General features: G+C 40.4%; 4 protein-coding genes across 5 annotated transcripts; 3 read left to right on the top strand and 1 right to left on the bottom strand.

Moving 5' to 3' along the window:
• The first annotated feature begins 2,515 nt into the window (after window positions 1–2,515).
• LOC108818188 (DEAD-box ATP-dependent RNA helicase 26) lies at window positions 2,516–6,112 on the top strand. Its single transcript, XM_018591083.2, has 10 exons — window positions 2,516–3,446; window positions 3,594–3,700; window positions 3,987–4,042; window positions 4,137–4,361; window positions 4,505–4,711; window positions 4,791–4,877; window positions 4,974–5,069; window positions 5,138–5,353; window positions 5,452–5,634; window positions 5,778–6,112. Exons 1-10 carry the CDS (start codon window positions 2,605–2,607, stop codon window positions 6,003–6,005), a joined length of 2,247 nt encoding a protein of 748 aa, XP_018446585.1. The 5' UTR covers window positions 2,516–2,604; the 3' UTR covers window positions 6,006–6,112.
• A 1,037-nt stretch (window positions 6,113–7,149) lies between these two features.
• Window positions 7,150–10,203, top strand: LOC108817827 (DEAD-box ATP-dependent RNA helicase 25). The gene is made up of 10 exons (XM_018590637.2): window positions 7,150–7,504; window positions 7,611–7,717; window positions 7,870–7,925; window positions 8,009–8,233; window positions 8,490–8,696; window positions 8,770–8,856; window positions 8,945–9,040; window positions 9,121–9,336; window positions 9,436–9,618; window positions 9,804–10,203. Exons 1-10 carry the CDS (start codon window positions 7,266–7,268, stop codon window positions 10,074–10,076), a joined length of 1,689 nt encoding a protein of 562 aa, XP_018446139.1. The 5' UTR covers window positions 7,150–7,265; the 3' UTR covers window positions 10,077–10,203.
• Window positions 10,204–10,440: 237 nt separating this feature from the next.
• LOC108817826 (uncharacterized) lies at window positions 10,441–14,686 on the bottom strand. Of its 2 annotated transcripts, XM_056990656.1 has the most exons (12): window positions 14,539–14,686; window positions 14,236–14,257; window positions 13,730–13,866; window positions 13,447–13,619; window positions 12,914–13,323; window positions 12,757–12,835; window positions 12,324–12,673; window positions 11,699–12,159; window positions 11,387–11,612; window positions 11,134–11,295; window positions 10,952–11,040; window positions 10,441–10,838 (listed from the first exon to the last, which is right to left on the bottom strand). In XM_056990656.1, exons 3-12 carry the CDS (start codon window positions 13,840–13,842, stop codon window positions 10,688–10,690), a joined length of 2,214 nt encoding a protein of 737 aa, XP_056846636.1. In that variant the 5' UTR covers window positions 13,843–13,866; window positions 14,236–14,257; window positions 14,539–14,686; the 3' UTR covers window positions 10,441–10,687. The 2 variants fall into 2 exon arrangements, with proteins under 2 accessions (XP_056846636.1, XP_018446136.1); XM_018590634.2 differs by lacking the exon at window positions 14,236–14,257.
• Window positions 14,687–17,306: 2,620 nt separating this feature from the next.
• On the top strand, window positions 17,307–19,265 carry LOC108814290 (flavonol synthase/flavanone 3-hydroxylase). The gene is made up of 3 exons (XM_018586825.2): window positions 17,307–17,831; window positions 18,051–18,378; window positions 18,857–19,265. Exons 1-3 carry the CDS (start codon window positions 17,365–17,367, stop codon window positions 19,070–19,072), a joined length of 1,011 nt encoding a protein of 336 aa, XP_018442327.1. The 5' UTR covers window positions 17,307–17,364; the 3' UTR covers window positions 19,073–19,265.
• Window positions 19,266–19,823: the final 558 nt, after the last annotated feature.

Genomic DNA, 19,823 nt, shown 5'->3' with positions numbered 1-19,823 from the left:
GGTACAGGTATCATACAATGTAGCCTTGCAAACTACAAAGTATTCAATGATCCTGATAATAATAAAATCTCAATCGATTGTATCATGTCTAGAACGCGATAGAACGCGATGGAACATTATATAAGGTGTCGACACATACACACACTCATAAGTGATAAAGAGAAAGCACTTGAGCATAAGAGATATGCGAGGATCACTAACCCACGTAAGAGTACTCATAGAATGAGACGTGGAGTTAAACCCAAAGAATGTATGAGATGGGCGTATTGGCCAAATACATAAGTGAGACGCCATCTAACCAGTGAACAGATGAGTCTTGTGAGGAAAAGAAAATCGTGAGCAGTAGAACATGAAAGTACAGACAAGTGGTCGTACATGTTGCTACATAAAGCATTCAATGGAATGGCTTGATCACACAAGGATACTCACAGGGACTAAGGAACAAGGAAATAAATTCCTAATGTGGTGAATGCTACTACCCAATATCGAAATCTGGACATCTAAGAAAGATGTAGTAGACATTGGATATCTCACTGGATATAAAGGTAATATAAGATACCTTGAAAGATGAGAAAGAAGTTCTCATAGAACAACATCGTTCCTGCGTTGTTCATGGACTGAAATGCAGCTGCATGCGTGTATGTACACACGATATGATAAGACTAAGTGATGCTTAGTAGAAAGTTCTATAAGAACGTTTCTGATCAGTCCATATAGTAGTCAATATATTCCTTGTGTTTATACTTAAAGAAAGGATGATTAAGATGATTGATTCTTGGAGAGGCTATGAAGAGACTACGATGATCTATAGTAGAGATCATTAGCCGTATATGAAGGTTGGAATCTATGATCCAACATACCAAGAATAGATTGGTCAAATGGTCTGAGAATCCATCAGATTCACGACCAAAGGGAAAAATACCGACTAGGATCATGTCCGACCTAGTTCGACCTTAATCATCATTGGTCCCGACCAATCCATCCCGTCCAGCTTGTTCCGACCAGTTCCTCTAGGTCTTAAATCCGACCTAAACCATCCAAGTGAGAGGAACGTCCTATTGACCAAAAAGTGGCTTAGTTTTGATTAAACTTCAAACTATAACACAATAGCCACTTCATGAACAGGCCGTGGACATATACTAAAAGTTCATAAAGAGTTTTGGTCAAAGGATATGAATAAGATATATAGTGGACAAGAACATAATCCGGATGGATTATGGATGATGTCATGATCCGGACAGATCATGGACATACAAAGACATTCATGGTCGAATTTATCTAAGAGAGATAAACCACATGATCCAAATGGACCATGAATATCATGAAAGCATTTTGCTGATGCAGGTTACTAATCCGACCCACACAGTGCTAAGTCCCAAACTGGTTATGTTTTCACATATGGAGGCACGACCATTTCATGGAGATCAGTCAAGCAGACTATATCAGCCACATCATCCAATCACTCGGATATATTGGCGATCCATGAAGCAAGCAGAGAGTGTGTCTGGTTAAGACTCATGACACACCATATTCGGACAGTATGTGGGATCACGGATGGTAAAGACGAGCCGACCGTTCTTTACGAAGACAATGCGGCCTGCATAGCTCAGCTCAAAGATGGTTACATCAAGGGTGACAAGACTAAGCATGTTCTCCCCAAGTTCTTCTTCACCCACGATCTTCAGAAAAAAGGAGAGGTCAAGGTACTCTAAGTCAGATCCAACGAGAACTCAGCCGACCTCTTCACTTAGGCATTACCAACATGCACGCTCAGGAAGCTTATGCAGCAGATTGGTATGCGATCACTGAGAAGCCTTCAGTGATGTTCATTTCAGGGGAAGTAATGCGGCTGTACTCTTTTTCCTATCCATGGCTTCCCGTTTTTACCACATTGGGTTTTTGGGTTTACCATGGAAAGGTTTTAACGAGGCAGTATTCCAAACGCATTACAAACTCTAGACGGTTATGGCATTACAATCTCGGTTTTTTAACGAGATAGCATCTTACACGCATAATGGACATCAAGGGGAAGTGTTATGAATATTGTGTGATGTCTATTATGGAATGTTCTAGATTTACTTGATTCCTAAGTTTACTTGCTCACCAAGTTCTACTTGGTCTCCAAGCTATTGTATACCTATATAAAGGATACATTACTCAATGAATAAGACACACCAATTCCTATCTTCTCTTCTCTTCTCTACTTTATTTACAACAGTTATATCTTTGTTTGCAAATAGCAATTTTTCAAGGGTAGTTTAGTGATATAACACATCTCAAATCAAAAGGAGCGAACAGCGTCACGTTTTGTTTTTTTCACTTCCCAAACTCTCCTCGATTATTTACATTTCCAAATTGTGGTAAATAACTACCTGCCGTTTCCTTTCCATGAGGCCTAACTACACGCCGCTTTTTGCCTGGTACTAAACTCTGTCGTTTTGATCCATTTCTCTCTGTTTCATTCCTTGTCCTCTAGTTAAAAACCCTATCGCGTATCCTACAAAAACCGTTAAAACCCTTCTCTCAACATTTGCGACTCTTTCTTTCACCTTATCCTCAAAATCTCTCCGGCCACCGACGACGGGGAACTTAGTAGTCACTGACATGCCCTTGAAGTTCCCTCTCGGCGTACGCTTCATCACTCATTCTACTCATCTCGCTTCCATGAATTCCGCCGCACTAATCTACTCCTTCCGCTCCGTCCCCGTAATCTCCAAGGCGCTTCTTCCCTCGAGGCTAACGTGCCTCGGCCTCTGTTCCCGGGTCAGTTTCTCCACCCGACCCGATTTCGGGACGCGAGTTGAAGGAGGAGAGATTCGCGCGTCCAAGAGCTTGATCGAGGACGAGGCGGAGCTCAGTGATTGGGTTAGCGATTTGAGGCCTAGCTCTGTGCGTGGGAAGTACACGAGCGACGAAGATGACTCGGCTGTTGTTCGTAGAAACGTAGACGGTGGGGGTCCGAGGAGGGGAAGGGAAGGTCAATCTGATAGGTTTGGGGGTTCCAGAAGGGGTAAGGAGGGGGAGGTTGATAGGTTTGGGGGCTCGAACCGGAGGAGAACCGGTGGTGAACCGGTTAGGAACAAGCGGTTTGGTGATGGAGAAGGTGGAAGGAATGGTCGGGTTCAAGGGAGGAGTAGCGGCGAGTCGTCGACTTTTCGTGGGAGGAATGAGAGAAATGTAGATTCGGGGTTTAGGAGAGAGCGAGGCTTGGAGGCCAACAAGGGTGGTTTGGGGAAGCAGACAAGAGGTTTGAGACGGGAAGAGAAAGATAGCAGTGACGAGGATGAGAAGAGGGTAGTGTTGGGAGGCATTGATGATTTGCTTAGTGAAGATAGTAGCGAGGAGGATGACAGTGGAGATGATGAGGCTTTCGTTGGGAAAGTGGTTTCTGATAATCCAAGTACTGAAAATGCTAAAACTTCAGATTCTTACTTATCTAAGACAAGGTACGTTTGTATTTGCTATGTGGTTTCTTTGTGGGTTATATACTTAACTTCTTCCACTAGATTGTGGTTGCTTCTACTGTATGTGACTTACTTTGACTATTTAGTGTTGTTTGATTGAGGATACTCTCTATGGTAAATAATTTACAGATTTGATCAGTTCCCATTGTCTCCCTTATCACTAAGAGCCATCAAGGATGCTGGATTTGAAACAATGACTGTTGTGCAGGAGGCTACTCTTCCTATCATCCTCAAAGGTGGATTTTTCTTCCTTTCTCATGATAGTTTGTCGCAAGGCAGAAAAAACAATATGATTTTAAAATGTAGTAATGAGTTCGAATTGATGGCATCTCACACAAGCTTTTACAGATGACTAGCAATAACAAATAGGTAGTTTAAAGAAAACTCAGAGACTTGTGTATCATTCTTCATGATTCCTCAAATTTTCCATGGCTTCCATTTTGTAGGTTGATTGATTGTTCTTAAATTTCTCTTATATTTACTCTTTAACTCCTAGGTTTCTTCTTTGCTTTGTTTTTCCAGGTAAAGATGTGCTAGCCAAGGCCAAAACAGGCACTGGGAAAACCGTAGCATTTTTGGTGAGACACTCTCTGGGTTAATGAACATAAGTTGGTCGTTTGAGAATCCATCGCCTTTAATTTGGATTTGTTCTTATCTTTATTTTTTTCCAAGCTTCCATCAATTGAAGCTGTTATCAAATCTCCACCTGCAAGCCGGGATAGTAGGCAATCCCCCATTGTTGTGCTTGTTGTATGCCCTACTCGGGAGCTTGCCAGTCAAGCGGCTGCGGAAGCTAATACCTTGCTGAAGTATCACCCATCTATCGGTGTTCAAGTTGTTATTGGAGGCACAAAGCTTCCTACAGAGCAAAGGCGTATGCAAGCAAATCCTTGCCAGGTAATAAGAGATTTCTTTTGCAGCTCCATGTGTGTTTGTAAAGCTCATTCTGAGTAAGTTTTGTAAATATAAGATGGCTGCGATTCACTTAGCAACTGTGTCTTCATATATTGTCGGATAATCACATATCTGAACACTCTCAGATTCTTGTGGCGACACCTGGAAGGCTCAAAGACCATATCGAGAACACTTCTGGATTTGCCACGAGATTGAATGGTGTGAAAGTCCTTGTGCTTGATGAAGCTGATCATCTCTTGGACATGGGTTTCAGAAGGGATATCGAGAGGATCATCGCTGCTGTTCCTAAGCAGAGACAAACGTTTTTATTTTCTGCCACAGTACCTGAAGAGGTAAGTATCAATTTATTTGAAAGAAGGCTCTCATTATTGGAGTGGCATCTTGAATTGTCATTTTTTTTCTGGTGTCAAGGTCCGCCAAATATGCCACATTGCTTTGAAACGGGATCATGAGTTCATCAATTGTGTTCAAGAGGGATCTGGGGAGACGCATCAAAAGGTAAAAAAAAAGTTTACTCTCTAGTTTCTTTTGGATGAATTGTCTGCCATATGATTTGGATATTATAGGTTTCTCATGTCTGTTTTTATCTCCCAGGTCAAACAAATGTACATGATTGCATCACTGGATAGACATTTCTCGCTTCTATATGTGCTTCTTAAAGAACACATCGCAGATAATCCAGACTATAAGGTAGAAAATCCCGATGTGAATCACCAATGTGTTTCTGAATTAACACGTGGGTCTCCTCCTCGTTGCAGGTTATTATTTTCTGTACAACTGCCATGGTTACAAGATTGGTTGCTGATCTGCTTGGTCAGCTAAGCTTGAACGTCAGAGAGATCCATTCTAGGAAACCCCAGGGTTACAGAACCAAAGTTTCCGACGAGTTCCGCAAGTCGAAGAGTATTATCCTTGTGACATCAGATGTATCTGCTCGTGGTGTCGATTACCCTGATGTGTCACTAGTGGTACAGGTAAACCGTGTAGTAGTTTTCAACCATGGAATTGTACGGCAACTGCAAAATCGATCCCTCTTACTGAAGTTGTTGTTGTGTGTATGTTGGTTTTGCAGATGGGATTGCCATCAGACAGAGAACAATACATACATAGACTTGGGAGAACGGGGAGGAAAGGTAAGGAAGGAGAAGGTGTGCTAATGTTGGCGCCATGGGAAGAGTACTTTCTGTCATCTGTTAAAGACTTGCCCATCAACAAGTCTCCTCTACCGCCAATAGACCCTGAGGCTGTGAAAAAGGTAAGCTTTGATTTAAAAATCTCTATGCAAAAGCCAATGTTATGTAATTGTCTCATAGAACAAAACCTCTTTAAAGTCAAAAAGCTAAGAGACTTAAATATTTACTGATGTGAGGAACGTGTTGGTGGATATGATGAACTCAGGTGCAGAGAGGGCTTAACCAAGTGGAAATGAAGAACAAGGAAGCGGCGTATCAGGCGTGGTTGGGTTACTACAAATCTCAGAAGATGATTGCAAGAGACACGACCAGACTGGTGGAGTTAGCCAACGAGTTTAGCCGCAGCATGGGACTTGACATGCCACCAGCTATCCCCAAAAACGTTCTTGGCAAGATGGGTCTCAAAAACGTTCCTGGTCTTAGAACCAAGTAGAATTTTAACTCCATCCATTGTTTTGCTTTTGTCGTATAAGGCTTTGCAAGTGTAATCTCTTTTTCACAACCCTTCTTGCAAACACTTGATAAAAAGTCTCTTAGATTCTTCAGTTGTATCAAACAAACCGAAAGAAAAGCTTGACTATCCAAGCAGGCCCGGTGTAAAGTTCTATAAGAACAATATAAATTAATTTGTCTAAAAAGCCCTAAATCTTTGAAACTGGTCCTCACTGGCCTGGATCCACATATTCTTTTTTTTTTTCACTGAACTATAATTCCATTAACCACCGAAAGAGTTAATAATTTACAACCATAACATAGAAGGAGATAAGGACATCCCTAACTCAAAAAAGATCATAAGAAGGATCAGAATGACAATCAACAGCTAGCAGGATCCGAAACCCAAAAGATTAACATGACTTGCTCTCATAGATAAATAAACCACGGAGCCAAACCGGATAACCTGCAGCTACATAAGATTGTCGCCGATCCTCTCTAGTCACACTATCTGCAATGAGAAAAGCACCTCTGTTTTCCAGCTTCTCCTCTCTGCATACTCTCCAAAATGGGACCTTATGGATCAAACCAGCAAGCTCCTGGGAGAATAACTTGAAAGATGGCCAAGCTCTGGGTCTTTCTACCATACCAACAATATCAGCCTCTTGTCCTGCGAAGATCACTCTGTGGACCTTGAGGCTAACCATGCTCTCAAATGCCCATAGCCATAAAACCATTTTTGCTTCCATCGCATCTATTATCCCTCCTGTTGATTTCCGACTATGGAGCAGAACATCTTCTTCACCATTTCTCAAAACCCAAACAGAACCAACCTCCCCTGTATTTTGGTTCCAAGAGTGGCCTATGTTACATTTCAGCCAGGGAGAGTCCGGTTTTTGCCAGCCTCTCTTCTTTCCAAACCTCGGTCTCCCTTCCAATGATACCTCTCTGTCCTCTATAGCTTGAGCTCTCAACCATTCATCGGATCCACATATTCAACATTCATACTTGCCTTCATAAGTTATATGTTTCTAATTTAAATAATAAAAAAACATTTTAACGCAGTGGCAACAAACTACATGCCGTTTTTAGTCTGTTACCCTTAGAAAACATCTCCTTTTATTTGTGTTTCCTATAAAAACCTAATAAAACCCTAATCAAAACGACGGCGGGAAAGTGGTAGTTAACAGCCTTACAGGTTAAGGTAAGCGGCGCTTGAAGGTTTCTCTCTTCTCCTCCCCACCTGCTCCTCTCAGTTTCCATGACTCCCGATGGACCCAAATCCAGTAGCAAGAGACGAGAGATTCGCGCCAAACATGTGAAGAAGCTCTCGAGCGGTGAAAAAGATGAATCAGAAAACAAAAGGGTACCAAAGAGGGAAAGGGAAGGCAAATCTGTCGAGGAAGATGAGCCTCTTATCAAGAAAGCGGCTTCCACTATCGCTGTAGAGACTGCTGATAATAAGCCGAAGACTTCAGATTCTTACTTGTCTAAGACAAGGTGAACACTTTTAGAGACAAAGATTTGTTTTGTCTCGAGGTTGGTTGATGATATCAGAGCTTTTCTAACGAACAACTTTTCTTATGTCTAAATGGTTTTTTTGCAGATTTGATCAGTTCCCACTGTCTCCCTTGTCGCTAAAGGGTATCCAGGATGCTGGATTTAAGACAATGACTGTCGTGCAAGAGGCTACTCTCCCTATCATTCTCAAAGGTGAACACTTTTTTTTTTCTTTTCTTTCAATCTCATTGGAGCTGCTTTATAAGGCTAAAGATAGGGTTTAGGGACCACTATTGATTGACAAAATTGACATTGTAATGTTGTTTATTATTTCCTCTAAAATATTTCTTCTTCAACTTCTTCAGGTAAAGATGTGCTAGCTAAGGCCAAAACAGGCACTGGGAAAACCGTAGCATTTCTGGTGAGACTCTAGACTCATGGATATAAGTTGTAAGTTAGGAATTGTTTGAGATTTGTTCTTATTGTTTCTGTTTGTATTTCAAGCTTCCATCAATTGAAGCTGTTATCAAGTCTCCACCTGTAAGCCGTGATAATAGGCACCCGCCGATTATTGTTCTTGTGGTATGCCCTACTCGGGAACTTGCTTGTCAAGCTGCTGCTGAAGCAAACATTTTGCTCAAGTATCACTCTTCTATTGGTGTTGAAGTTGTGATTGGAGGCACTAAGCTTCCTGCTGAGCAAAGGCGTATGCAAAAACATCCTTGTCAGGTAAGAGATTTCTTTTGCCCTCCATGATGTGTACTAATGCATAGTTAATTCTGAGAAAATATTGCACTTATTTTAGTCTCTAAGATTGAACATATTACCAATGGAGTTGCATATTTCTTTTCCAATTGATTTGTAGAAATGATAGATTACGATTTGATGAGGCGAGAATGTATGTTCCTGTCCATGTTAGGATTGTTGTCTCAGTGAGTTGTGTCTCCATATTTTGTTTAATAATCACATATTTGAACACTCTCAGATTCTTGTGGCTACACCTGGAAGGCTCATAGACCATATCGACAACACTTCTGGATTCGCAACTAGGTTGAAAGGTGTGAAAGTCCTGGTTCTTGATGAAGCTGATCATCTCTTGGACATGGGTTTCCGAAGAGATATTGAGAGGATAATTGCCGCTGTTCCTAAGCAGAGACAAACTTTTTTATTTTCTGCCACGGTACCTGATGAGGTAAGTATCAGTGTCTTGTACTCCCTCACTTTTTGCGTTGGAATCTTGAATTATTTTTTTGTTTGGTGTCAAGGTCCGCCAAATATGTCATGTTGCTTTGAAACAAGATCATGAGTTCGTCAATTGCGTTCAAGAGGGTAGTGGGGAGACTCATCAAAAGGTAAATTTTTTTGAGGCTCATTTAAATGAATATCCTGCCATATGATTGGATGTTATTCAGTTTATCATATCTGTTATATATCTCACAGGTCACACAAATGTACATGATTGCATCACTGGATAGACATTTCTCGCTTCTATATGCGCTCCTTAAAAAACACATCGCGGATAATTCAGACTATAAGGTAAAACTGTTTCTCTAGGGCAATTGTTGTGAGTCAGCAATATACTCCTCATCTGACAACACATCTCCTTGTTGTTGCAGGCGATTATTTTCTGTACAACTGCTATGGTTACAAGATTGGTGGCTGATCTGCTTGGTAAACTAAGCCTGAACGTCAGAGAGATCCACTCTAGAAAACCTCAGAGTTACAGAACCAGAGTTTCTGATGAGTTCCGCAAGTCCAAGCGTATTATCCTTGTAACATCTGATGTATCTGCTCGTGGTGTAGATTACCCTGATGTCTCACTAGTCGTACAGGTAAAACAAATCATACTTTAGTTTTCCCATTATCATGGAATTGACCCGCAACTACAAAGTAAGCTTTTCCACTGAAGTTGTTGTCGTGTGTATATGCAGATGGGGTTGCCATCAGACAGAGAACAATACATACATAGACTTGGCAGAACCGGGAGGAAAGGTAAGGAAGGGGAAGGTGTACTTTTGTTGGCACCTTGGGAAGAGTACTTTCTGTCATCTGTCAAAGACTTGCCCATCACCAAGTCTACTTTGCCGCCGATAGATCATGATGCTGTGAAGAAGGTAAGCTTTTTTCAGATGATACAGCGAAGGGGCTTGAATTGTTACTCTAATGAACTTGACAAGCCTTGGTTTCTACCAACTGGGAGTGTTATAAACTGTAAATGAATCTGTATATATGTATATTCACAATGTGACTTTAGCGGGTGCTGTGGTGCTGATGGGTGTGAGAAACTTGTTGGATTCAGGTGCAGAAAGCGCTTAGCCAAGTGGAAATGACGAACAAGGAGGCGGCATATCAGGCATGGTTGGGTTACTACAAATCTCAGAAGAAGATTGCAAGAGACACAACCAGACTAGTGGAGTTAGCCAATGAGTTTAGCCGGAGTATGGGACTCAACACCCCTCCAGCTATCCCTATAAATGTTATTGGCAAGATGGGTCTCAAAAACGTTCCTGGTCTTAATGTCGCTCCCGGTTTTGACAAGAGACCAGGGAAAAAAAATTATCGTTCCAGGTAGATAGATTTTATCTGAATGGTATGTTGTTGTTTTGAACTTTATTTATTTTTGATGTACGAACTGTTCTTATATTTTTGCAACACTTTAATTTACTATTTATTAAAAAAAATCCTGAGTTACACTTTAATTGAGAGCTTTTTTCGAGCTAAAACAAAGATGCTATGTCATCGAAATTCATATGGTCTCTTGACTCTCTTCTTGTTATTCCCTCAACACATGAAATAACCTATGAAACCTAACTTCTTATGGTAACTGGCCAAAGTAACATAAGCGGAAGATGATGTTGACATAGAACTGCATTCCTTGCTCATACCAAAATAAAATAAAAACTCAAAACAAAGAAAACAAATGACAGCATATTGGGGATAGTAAAGAAACTTCTATTTAGCCGGCAAAGTGTATGTCATAGAAGATGATGAATGGCAACAGAAAAAAAACAAAAAACCAACACCATCTTTCCCATACCATAAGACTATCCTTTTTTGTAAGTTGTACGGCTCCTACCAATCATCCTAAAGGAACCAGAAAAAAAAAAAAAAGAAACAAGACAAAGCTCCTAAACGGCTGCAGCTGCAAAAGATTTTCTTATGAAAAATCGATTTCTGCTATGTTTAGTCCTCTTTCCACTTGTTAACATATCTCTGGAAGGCACTAGCTGGATTTTCATGAACTGGAGCTTTTACACGACTAGATCTCCTAACCCCTGCTTCTTCCATTTCTATGTTGTGAGCTATGTCCTTGGCCCTCTTTTGTAGTGAAGAGCTGTATATCACAAGTCATAAACGGGATTCAAAGCCATGAGACAAGTGCATCAAAGTGAGGATTGAACAAAGATTTAATAATGCAAAAATAGAAGTGAGAAGCTCTAAACTGACCATATCCTGTCATAGAATTTCTCTAGCTGTATATGTAATGACAGTTCCCTCTCTCCTTTACGGTTTAGTGATCCCATCAGCGCATCAAGCTGGATTTCAAGAAACAGACACACAAATTTGAACAAGATCTATGCAATCAAATGATCAAACAAGGAACTAAACCATGTGGCTTGAAAAAATACCTCTTCCTTGGAGGTATAATAGCCCCATTCTTTGCAATCAGAATCCTCAACAAATATCCTCCCATTACTTCTGAACCACCAGTACCTGTTGTAGTTCCTATCTTTACCCAAGGGGTTTGTACGTATGACTATTTTCTCCATCTCTCGTTCATAATATTGCCTCTGCACACAAATAAATTAAAGTTCAGACTTGATTGGTCAAAGCAAGCACACGTGAATATGCAAACATAAATTATGAGGGGAAGGACTCAACCCTCTGTTCGGGGCCCCTCATTTCTATTGTTCCTTTCTCATCTTCACTTGATGATTTTCCTCCCTGCTTCTTCCCCGAAGATCCTTTCTCCTCCTCTTCTTCTTCTTCTTCTTCTCCCTCTTCTGATTCCGCCTCCTCTTCTTCCTCCTCCACCTTCCCCTTTGACGTGCTTTTTGTATCCGTCATCTGCTTTTTGTGCCTTCTCAGGTAGACATTCCCCATAAGCCTATCACAACGACAAGAAAAACTATGAGCTCCAAAGTAATCCTGCAACAAAATGTTCTGCTTATCCGTAAATAGTATAAGACAAACCTTTTCTCTGATTTTTCAGTTCTTCCCGAAGACACAGCCCCATTTTCCATCTTACTTTCCCCCTCAGTGCTCTCTTTCATTTTGCTGTCTTCACTGCTTTCTACTACTTGTGGGCTGTTTTTCTTTTTCGCTAACTTGCCATTGGCCAAAACTACTTCAGCTTCCTCGCCAGCTTTGGAGCGTTCTTTCTCCTTTCTTTTCTGCCGGGCTTCCGCCAACGCTTCTTCTCTTCTAGCAGCTCCCAGGGCATGCCGTTGTTCAAGAAGCTCGTCTACTTCCCCCTTGAACAAAACCGTTACAGCTATCTGGTTCACTAACTCCCTTAGGATTTTCAATTTATCACCGGGGTCCAATAGACCATAATGTCCCCGTTTGATCGTTCCAATGTCACAGCACAGATCAGGGATGTCTACCGAGTCCAAGAAGTCACATAAATACTCTGTCCATGTGATCAATGTCATCTGAAATAAGATGAAATGAATCAACAAGCAGGCCATCAACCACAAAAGAAAACTGAAAATACAATCACAACGCTGACGACTTCATGTTTAATGAGATTAGCATGTTATTGTGCGGCTTGTGTTTGTTTATACAAGGATGATTCACGTAAGATAAAAGATCTGACCTTTGACTTGCGACTCCTTCTCTTTAAAACTTTGAAAGTATCATCGCCTTCGTTAATGAGGAACCGGAAAAGACAGGCATGCACTTCCATGATAAGAACCAGATTACTCTCCTTGTGGCAGACAGCATTCTCAAAGTCCTCAAGAGAAAATCGCCATAGATGCAGCTGCCTACCATATGAAGAACAAAAGTCCCAGACCATAAGAAGATCCCCAACACAATCCATTGGAACACAAAAATCACGTGAGGGAGAAGGACGCTGAGTGATGTTAGCATCATCAGGTTCCGGTGGCAACAGTAAATCCTCAATTGGATAACTGATAGGAGGCTCTTCCTCTGATTCATTAGTCTCTGGAAAGAAAAATAAGAAATCAATATAAAATCATACAGGCAAGACATAATCTCTTTATTGCAAAGCATCAACGCACAGCTACCTTTATCTGTCTCCTCTGCAACAAGGCTACCATCTTCAGCTCTCTTTCTTTTTCCCTTTTCCCTAACGGTTTTATCTTCCTACAGTTTAGCAATGAGACAAAATCGATTAGTACATAGACCAATTATTAGGTAACGCTACAAATTATTATATGGTACCTGCTTCCTTTGCTGAACCAGTTCTCCATTCTGAAAGACATATTTGTCCTGAAGTTCCTTGGGAACATTCCTAGTGATTCCATGCGCTTTAGCCAGATACTCATTAACTACCCAAGGTATACTGTGGCATGTGGACTCCCGAATGAAAGACTTCAGAAAGTTTCTACTAAACGGAAACTTCTTCCATGAAAGATCCTCTCCGGACAGCACTGCGTCCTCGTTTATTTCCTTATCTTTGTCGAGGAAGCCTACCTCGTACTGAGGTTCACTACCCTCATCTGTTACTATATTCAAGATTCTGCATGGATGTGATTCTCCATCCCTGTTTCCACACAGCTCTGCACCAGCGAAGAAGCAGTTTTGCAACTCGGTCGCTATTTTGTCAGCAAGATCTTTCAAAGAGAGTGTACCTTCACAAAACAGTAGACAAAGGATTTAGAAATAGAGTTATAAAAGCGAGATTTCAAGCAGATACAAAAAGACTATGCACAATTGTATGAGAATAATGGAGGGAAGGGGGGTAAAGAACTTACTGAACTGGATGATACGTAACGCAGGTGCAACTAGCTCTCTAGGAAGAGTTTGGACCTTCTTGCTTGCTAGTTTTTCTGAGTCTAAGGCCTCCTCGTAGGTCAGACTAGTTTTGCCAGTAGATTTACATGTCCAAACTCGCTGGCGATATAGATTTATCCTCTTCAAGTACATTCTAATTCTTATTGTCAAGCAAACAAATATTTCTGACGCGGCACGTGAATTGATAAACATAAACAAAAAAAGCAAGCCTAAAAAAGAATAGTTCTAGAAGAAGAAGGATACTGATAATCTCGGAAGATCTCCTTAGTGAGACGAACTTGATAAACAAGTTCATGTGGCTGCAAGTTATTTGGGGGCTCCATTAGTTTATGTGGCTTCTTTTTCAGCAGAGGCATCTTTAACAATGGCAAAGACAAAACCTGTGGTGTAATAAAAAAAAAATCATCATCATATGTTAAGGGTGTTTTCAGTCACATTGCACAAATGCTTAAACAAAGAAGAAGACCAGATACTTGAATGGATGTGAATCGTAACGCTAGCAAATAATTAAATAGGAGCTGATTCCAATTTCAATCGTCTGATTCGCCAGACAGAGATACAATAGAGAAGCAAAGTGACAATAAAATGTATTTTCCAATGCTGAAATCGGAAATAGCACTAAAACCCTAGAACTATCGCAATCCCAATCGAATTTGCCAAAGATCTACCCGACCGTTACCAGTTTGGATCAATAATCGAAGGAACCGAAACGAAAAAGAAAAAAAAACAACGAATCAAAAACCCCTTACCCAAGATCGAGGAACGAAAACACTAACATGCGCACAATCCCAGAAGGCGGAACCGGAACCGACAGGAAAAGACAAAACAAAACACAATAACACACAAACAAGGAAGATATTTAACAGACACAACAATCGAATCAATCACTGAACAAAAGTACGTAAAAGCCAATGCAAAATTGACAATGAAACAGAAGCTAAACCGCACACGACGGCGTAGAGAGAGGATCGATGTTCCCGCCAGAATAGGAACGAACAATTGAGAGAGAAATATTATTAACATCGAGAGAAAGAGTTGGGGTCGGATCTTACAGAGAGAATGTATGAAATTCAGAATGCGCGTCGTCGCGAGACGGGGAGAGAGAGGAGAGAAGCTGTTTTAGATCTCTTTGGTTCTCTCTCGCTAGCGGACTCGCTCTCGCTTCTCAAGCTGCTTTGGTCCGAAGTCCTTCCTTATGGGAATGTATGAAGGAAAACTTATTAATATGCGAAGTGTGTGTGTGAATTTGTACACGTGTGTTGCTGTTTTGGAGCCAGTTAGTTATTTCCTTTCCTATTAATTAATAAAGCCCATTTTACATGCCTTTACTGGGCCTCGGGTATTCTTATTTCGGCCTTTACTAAGCCTTATATTTGAAAGTGCTTTTTTTGTTTTTTTGGTATAACCAAAGACTTGGTAATTTTGATTCCTTAAACCACACATACGAGTTGTGGGTGCAACTCCAGACTTTACAGCGTTATCACTTATCACCACCCCATCCCGGTTAATCAGGTTAGGAGCTTAATGTATCCCAATTTCCTCCTTATCTAAGGTGTTGTTAGTCACTTAAGGGTGAAAAGAGAGGGATGGCAATCAAGGACTTGGACCGCGGGCTTGGTCCGTAAAGGCTTGCTGCAGGGCGGGACTAGGCTTCCATTTGATAAACCCGCAAAATTGCGGGCCTCGCGGGACGGGTTTAAAGCGGGATGGGCTCAAAGTCGGACGGGTCGAAAGCGGGATGGGTTAAACCGCGGGATTTTGAAGCTTTCACCTGAGAGAGAGATTAGACATTATGGAGCTCCGTTGATGGTGGTTTCAGGGTCGATGATGCTTCCGGTCTCCCAAGCGTCTCTGGTCCGCACCGGTGGAGCTTCTTCAAACCATTATAAATGATAATAAAAAACATTTGTTTTGTATAAGCTTAATGTATTGATCTTTTAAGAGTATGCTCGATCATGTGTGAGCTCAAACTCAATTATTGTCTATGTTTGTTTGTGCATGTAGAAATAAGCAATGTAATATTTGATGTCCCGCGGGACGGCCCGCGAAGGCCTACATATTTCGCGGTACGGGATTGGGTAGCTAGTTTGAAGACCGCATCCCGCGCGGGACAGGCCCGCCGTGTACCGCCAGAAGCCGAACCCGCAGCGGTTCGGGACGGGACGGGACGGGAGAGCCTAATTGCCATCCCTAACCATACCTGATGAGTCATCAGGCCTCGCTATTTTACCCGGATCTGAAGAACCAACCCGAAGATATCAGACCTAAAACTGAACCGAAAATTTATAAATATCTTTAGGGTTTTGAATTTTTTTTACCCGAAAAAGCTGGAACCGAGAAAACCAACCTGAATAGATCCGGATCCGACAAGAATCGATTTGTACCCGTCTTAAAAACATGTATATCTAAAATTATGATTTTTTGTGTTCTATTTTAGATATATTATTTTATGATTTAGTTGAAATATCTTTTGTTAACAATATTTGTTATTATTTTGTAACATTTTTAAATAACACAAAGATTTAAAATTTAGAATTTTAAAAAGTTTTATTTTAATAATTAATAGTTTAATTTAAGTTATTTTGTAAAAGATTAGATATATACGACAAATATTAACTAAATATAATATGTCATGTCTTTTTTAGATTCTAAATATCCGAATTCGAATCAGATTCGATATGAACCCAAAATATTTTTGGATATTTTATAGGTAGTAGAATAAAGACCTGAACCGATCTAGATTTGACAAAACCTGATATAAAATCGACCCAAAAAAATATAGGTAATCTATATGGATCTAAATTTTTAGGACCAAAAAATCTGGATCCGCGAGGACCCAAGATTCGGATGTCGAAGCCTAAAGATGACTACTGTACTAGAGCATCTCCATTGGTGAACCTCATGGGGAGGTTCACCAAACAAAAATTATTATTTTTTATTTTTTTAACGGTTTGATTTTTTGTAAAAAAAAAATAATAATAATAATCAACCAACCGCGGACCGCCATGTGTCGTGGGACCCGCGAAATAGTGATGATACATGTTCAGTGGGAAGAGACTATGAGGTGTGAGGTTCATAGAATTTGATTTTTTAATATTTTTTTTTTTTGGATTTGTGTGAACCCCCCCTTAGACCATGTTTATTGTAGGTATTTTGGAAGGATTTCAAGGGAAAAGTAGACTGTGGGGTCCACAAAATTGAAGAAACATGAGGTAAAAGTTGCCAAGGAAAAAACGTATGCTGCTGGGTTTGTTCACTGTTCGTGGGCCCCACCGACAGGTGGCGGTCCGCGAATGGTGCATTTTAATTTTTTTGGAAAAGAAAAATCGGCCAAAAAAAAAAAAAAAAAAGAAGAAACTCAAGTGGGTATGAGGGATAAACATGCTCTTAGTTTCACTAATGGAGATGCTTGTTTTGTCAACGACCCCGAGATTATTTTTATTTTGTTTGCATCCTATCCTACTAACCCGCCAAAAGTGAATAATAATATCTTCCTTTTTTCATAGAACTAGAGTGTCACGTCCCTTCTGGGACATCCGATAAAAAAAGAACTAGAGTGTCTCGAATTGTTTCTTTTTCTTTGAGACTGAAAAAATATTTCTATTATGTAAACCTACCACCATATAACAACAAAACTCTATAAAAAAAATCCTTCACACGTAAAAATATATCAAAAACATCGAACGGTACCAAACTCCCCCGTCTATGGCATGCAATATACCAACACGTACTTTATATGTGTGGTAGGTTACTTCTATCAAGCGGACAAGATTCCTCCACGTCATCGCTTCCTCCCTCCTTAAAAACCAAACCTCTCCTCCTCTTAAAATTTAGAACTATCATCATCATCCTCCATTGTTCCCGGCAAAACCAAAGCCATGGAGTTCGAGAGAGTCCAGGACATTTCATCATCTTCCCTCCGCACCGAAGCCATCCCTTTGGAGTTCATCAGATCGGAGAAAGAACAGCCGGCGATCACAACTTTCCGAGGTCCGACGCCGGCCATCCCCGTCGTCGATCTGAGCGATCCCGACGAAGAGACCGTGGCGCGCGCGGTGGTGAAGGCGAGCGAAGAGTGGGGGATTTTCCAGGTGGTTAACCACGGGATCCCCGCGGAGCTGATAAAACGGTTGCAGGAAGTGGGAAGAACGTTCTTCGAGCTTCCTTCGTCGGAGAAAGAGTCCGTCGCGAAGCCTGTTGATGCGAAGGACATCGAAGGGTACGGGACGAAGCTGCAGAAAGAAGTAGAAGGTAAGAAAGCTTGGGTTGATCATCTCTTCCATAGGATCTGGCCACCGTCGTGCGTTAACTACAGTTTCTGGCCAAACAACCCACCAGAGTATAGGTACATGCCGAGAACATAACTCTTGTGGAGTTGCATGATATTATTATTTTTTATTTTTATTTACATAATATTATTATATGTGGGACTAAACTAATATTACATTGTGTTTTTTTTTTTGAACAAAAAAAAAAGAAGAAAAACATAACTCTTGTGGTTGTGTTCCTCTGTTTCAAGTTTCAACCATTGACTATGTTTTTGTGTTTCGTGGCTATGTATTAGGGAGGTGAACGAAGAGTACGCATTGCATGTGAAGAAGCTGTCGGAGACATTGTTAGGTATTCTCTCGGAAGGGTTGGGGTTAAGGCGTGAGGCGTTGAGAGAAGGTCTCGGGGGAGATCTGGCGGAGTATATGATGAAGATTAACTACTATCCCCCGTGTCCTCGGCCGGATTTAGCATTAGGAGTACCGGCGCACACCGATCTCAGTGGGATCACTCTGCTTGTGCCTAACGAAGTTCCTGGACTTCAAGTCTTCAAAGACGATCACTGGTTCGACGCCGAGTATATTCCTTCCGCCGTCATTGTTCACATCGGCGATCAGATTCTGGTCTGAGATATTTTAAATACGTGCTTTTAAAAATATTTATGAATAGAATAATAATTCCAAAAGAAGTTGAATTTGAAAATTTCAGAAAAAAACAGATGATTCTGTTTAGTATTTTAGGATTAGGAAAAAAAATAAGCACCATAGGGATTCTGGGTTAATGATGCTCTTAGGTGTGTGTTTTTTTTTGGGTAAAAGGAACTTAGGTTTTAGGATTTGGATTTATAAGACTAAAGAAGATAAGTTGGTTTTCAAAATTTTGTGTTTTGTTTTTGTAAAAGAACAAAATTTTGTGCTTTTTTTTGTTTTTAGGATTAAAATATGTTTAAGAACAAGACTAAGGTTTCAGGGCTAGATCATCCGAGTTAAGAATTCTTGTAAATTATGTCAAAAAAAAGAACTCTTGTTAATTTATTTTCTTAAATAAGATATGAAATGTTAATAGGTCTTTGTTTTGATGGAATGGTGTAAATTTTTGCAGAGGCTGAGTAATGGGAGGTATAAGAACGTGTTGCATAGGACGACGGTGGATAAGGACAGGACAAGGATGTCGTGGCCAGTTTTCTTGGAGCCTCACCGTGAAATGGTCGTCGGGCCATTACCGGAGCTTATCAGCGATGGTAATCCTCCAAAGTACAAGCCTTTTGCTTTCAAGGACTACAGTTACCGCAAGCTCAATAAGCTTCCTCTGGATTAAGAAGGAAAAATAAAATCAAAAGTATGAAGAAAAGTGTTGTTGAATTTAAATTAATTTATTTTAAAAACTGTTGTGTTTGAAATAAGGTGTGGTTGTTGTTTTCCCGCGATAAGAAGTTTCGATGTATCTCTTCTTGTGTTCAGTTTTTATGATTAAATAAAGACCATAAAGACATGTTCTTGTTGTCTCGCCATACATTCGCCAGTTATGTAGGACCATTTTTAGGAATCGGGAAGTTGGTGATAATTAATGGTGTCGACATATGTATATAGATTATAGAAAGCTGTTGCACTGTTGTGCCACTATCCCTTCTTTAAAGGTTTCTTTTTCCAACCAAAAACTATCAACAACTAATGAAAAGTTGTGTCAGGTGGAAGTAGATATGCATTAGGTGAAAATAGATTGCATAATATCACAAATGGATCAAATGAATTATAAAATGGATCTTACTTAATGATTTAATACTAGTGTTTCAAAACCACATCTCGTTAACGTTTCAGGGGCGGCCATGAAAGCTTATTGAGGTACATCAGCTCTACATATATGGCTTTCATTCTCTTATTACCTGCTGACTGTATACACATTCAATATGAAGATCACAGGATGGCTTTGTGGGAACAGCACACGTTAAAACGAAAGCTACTTCAATTTTTTATTTTTTTATTATTTCTAAATCCTATTGATACCAGAAACTAGAGTATATGTTTTATATCAAAACAGCTTCCACAGTTTTTATATTTTATTCAAAAGG

This window comes from Raphanus sativus, chromosome 7 (assembly GCF_000801105.2).
Source record: "Raphanus sativus cultivar WK10039 chromosome 7, ASM80110v3, whole genome shotgun sequence".
Taxonomy (NCBI): Eukaryota; Viridiplantae; Streptophyta; class Magnoliopsida; order Brassicales; family Brassicaceae; genus Raphanus; species Raphanus sativus.
The sequence above is the reverse complement of the archived record's forward strand: the minus strand, read 5'-3'. Positions and strand labels throughout refer to the sequence as shown.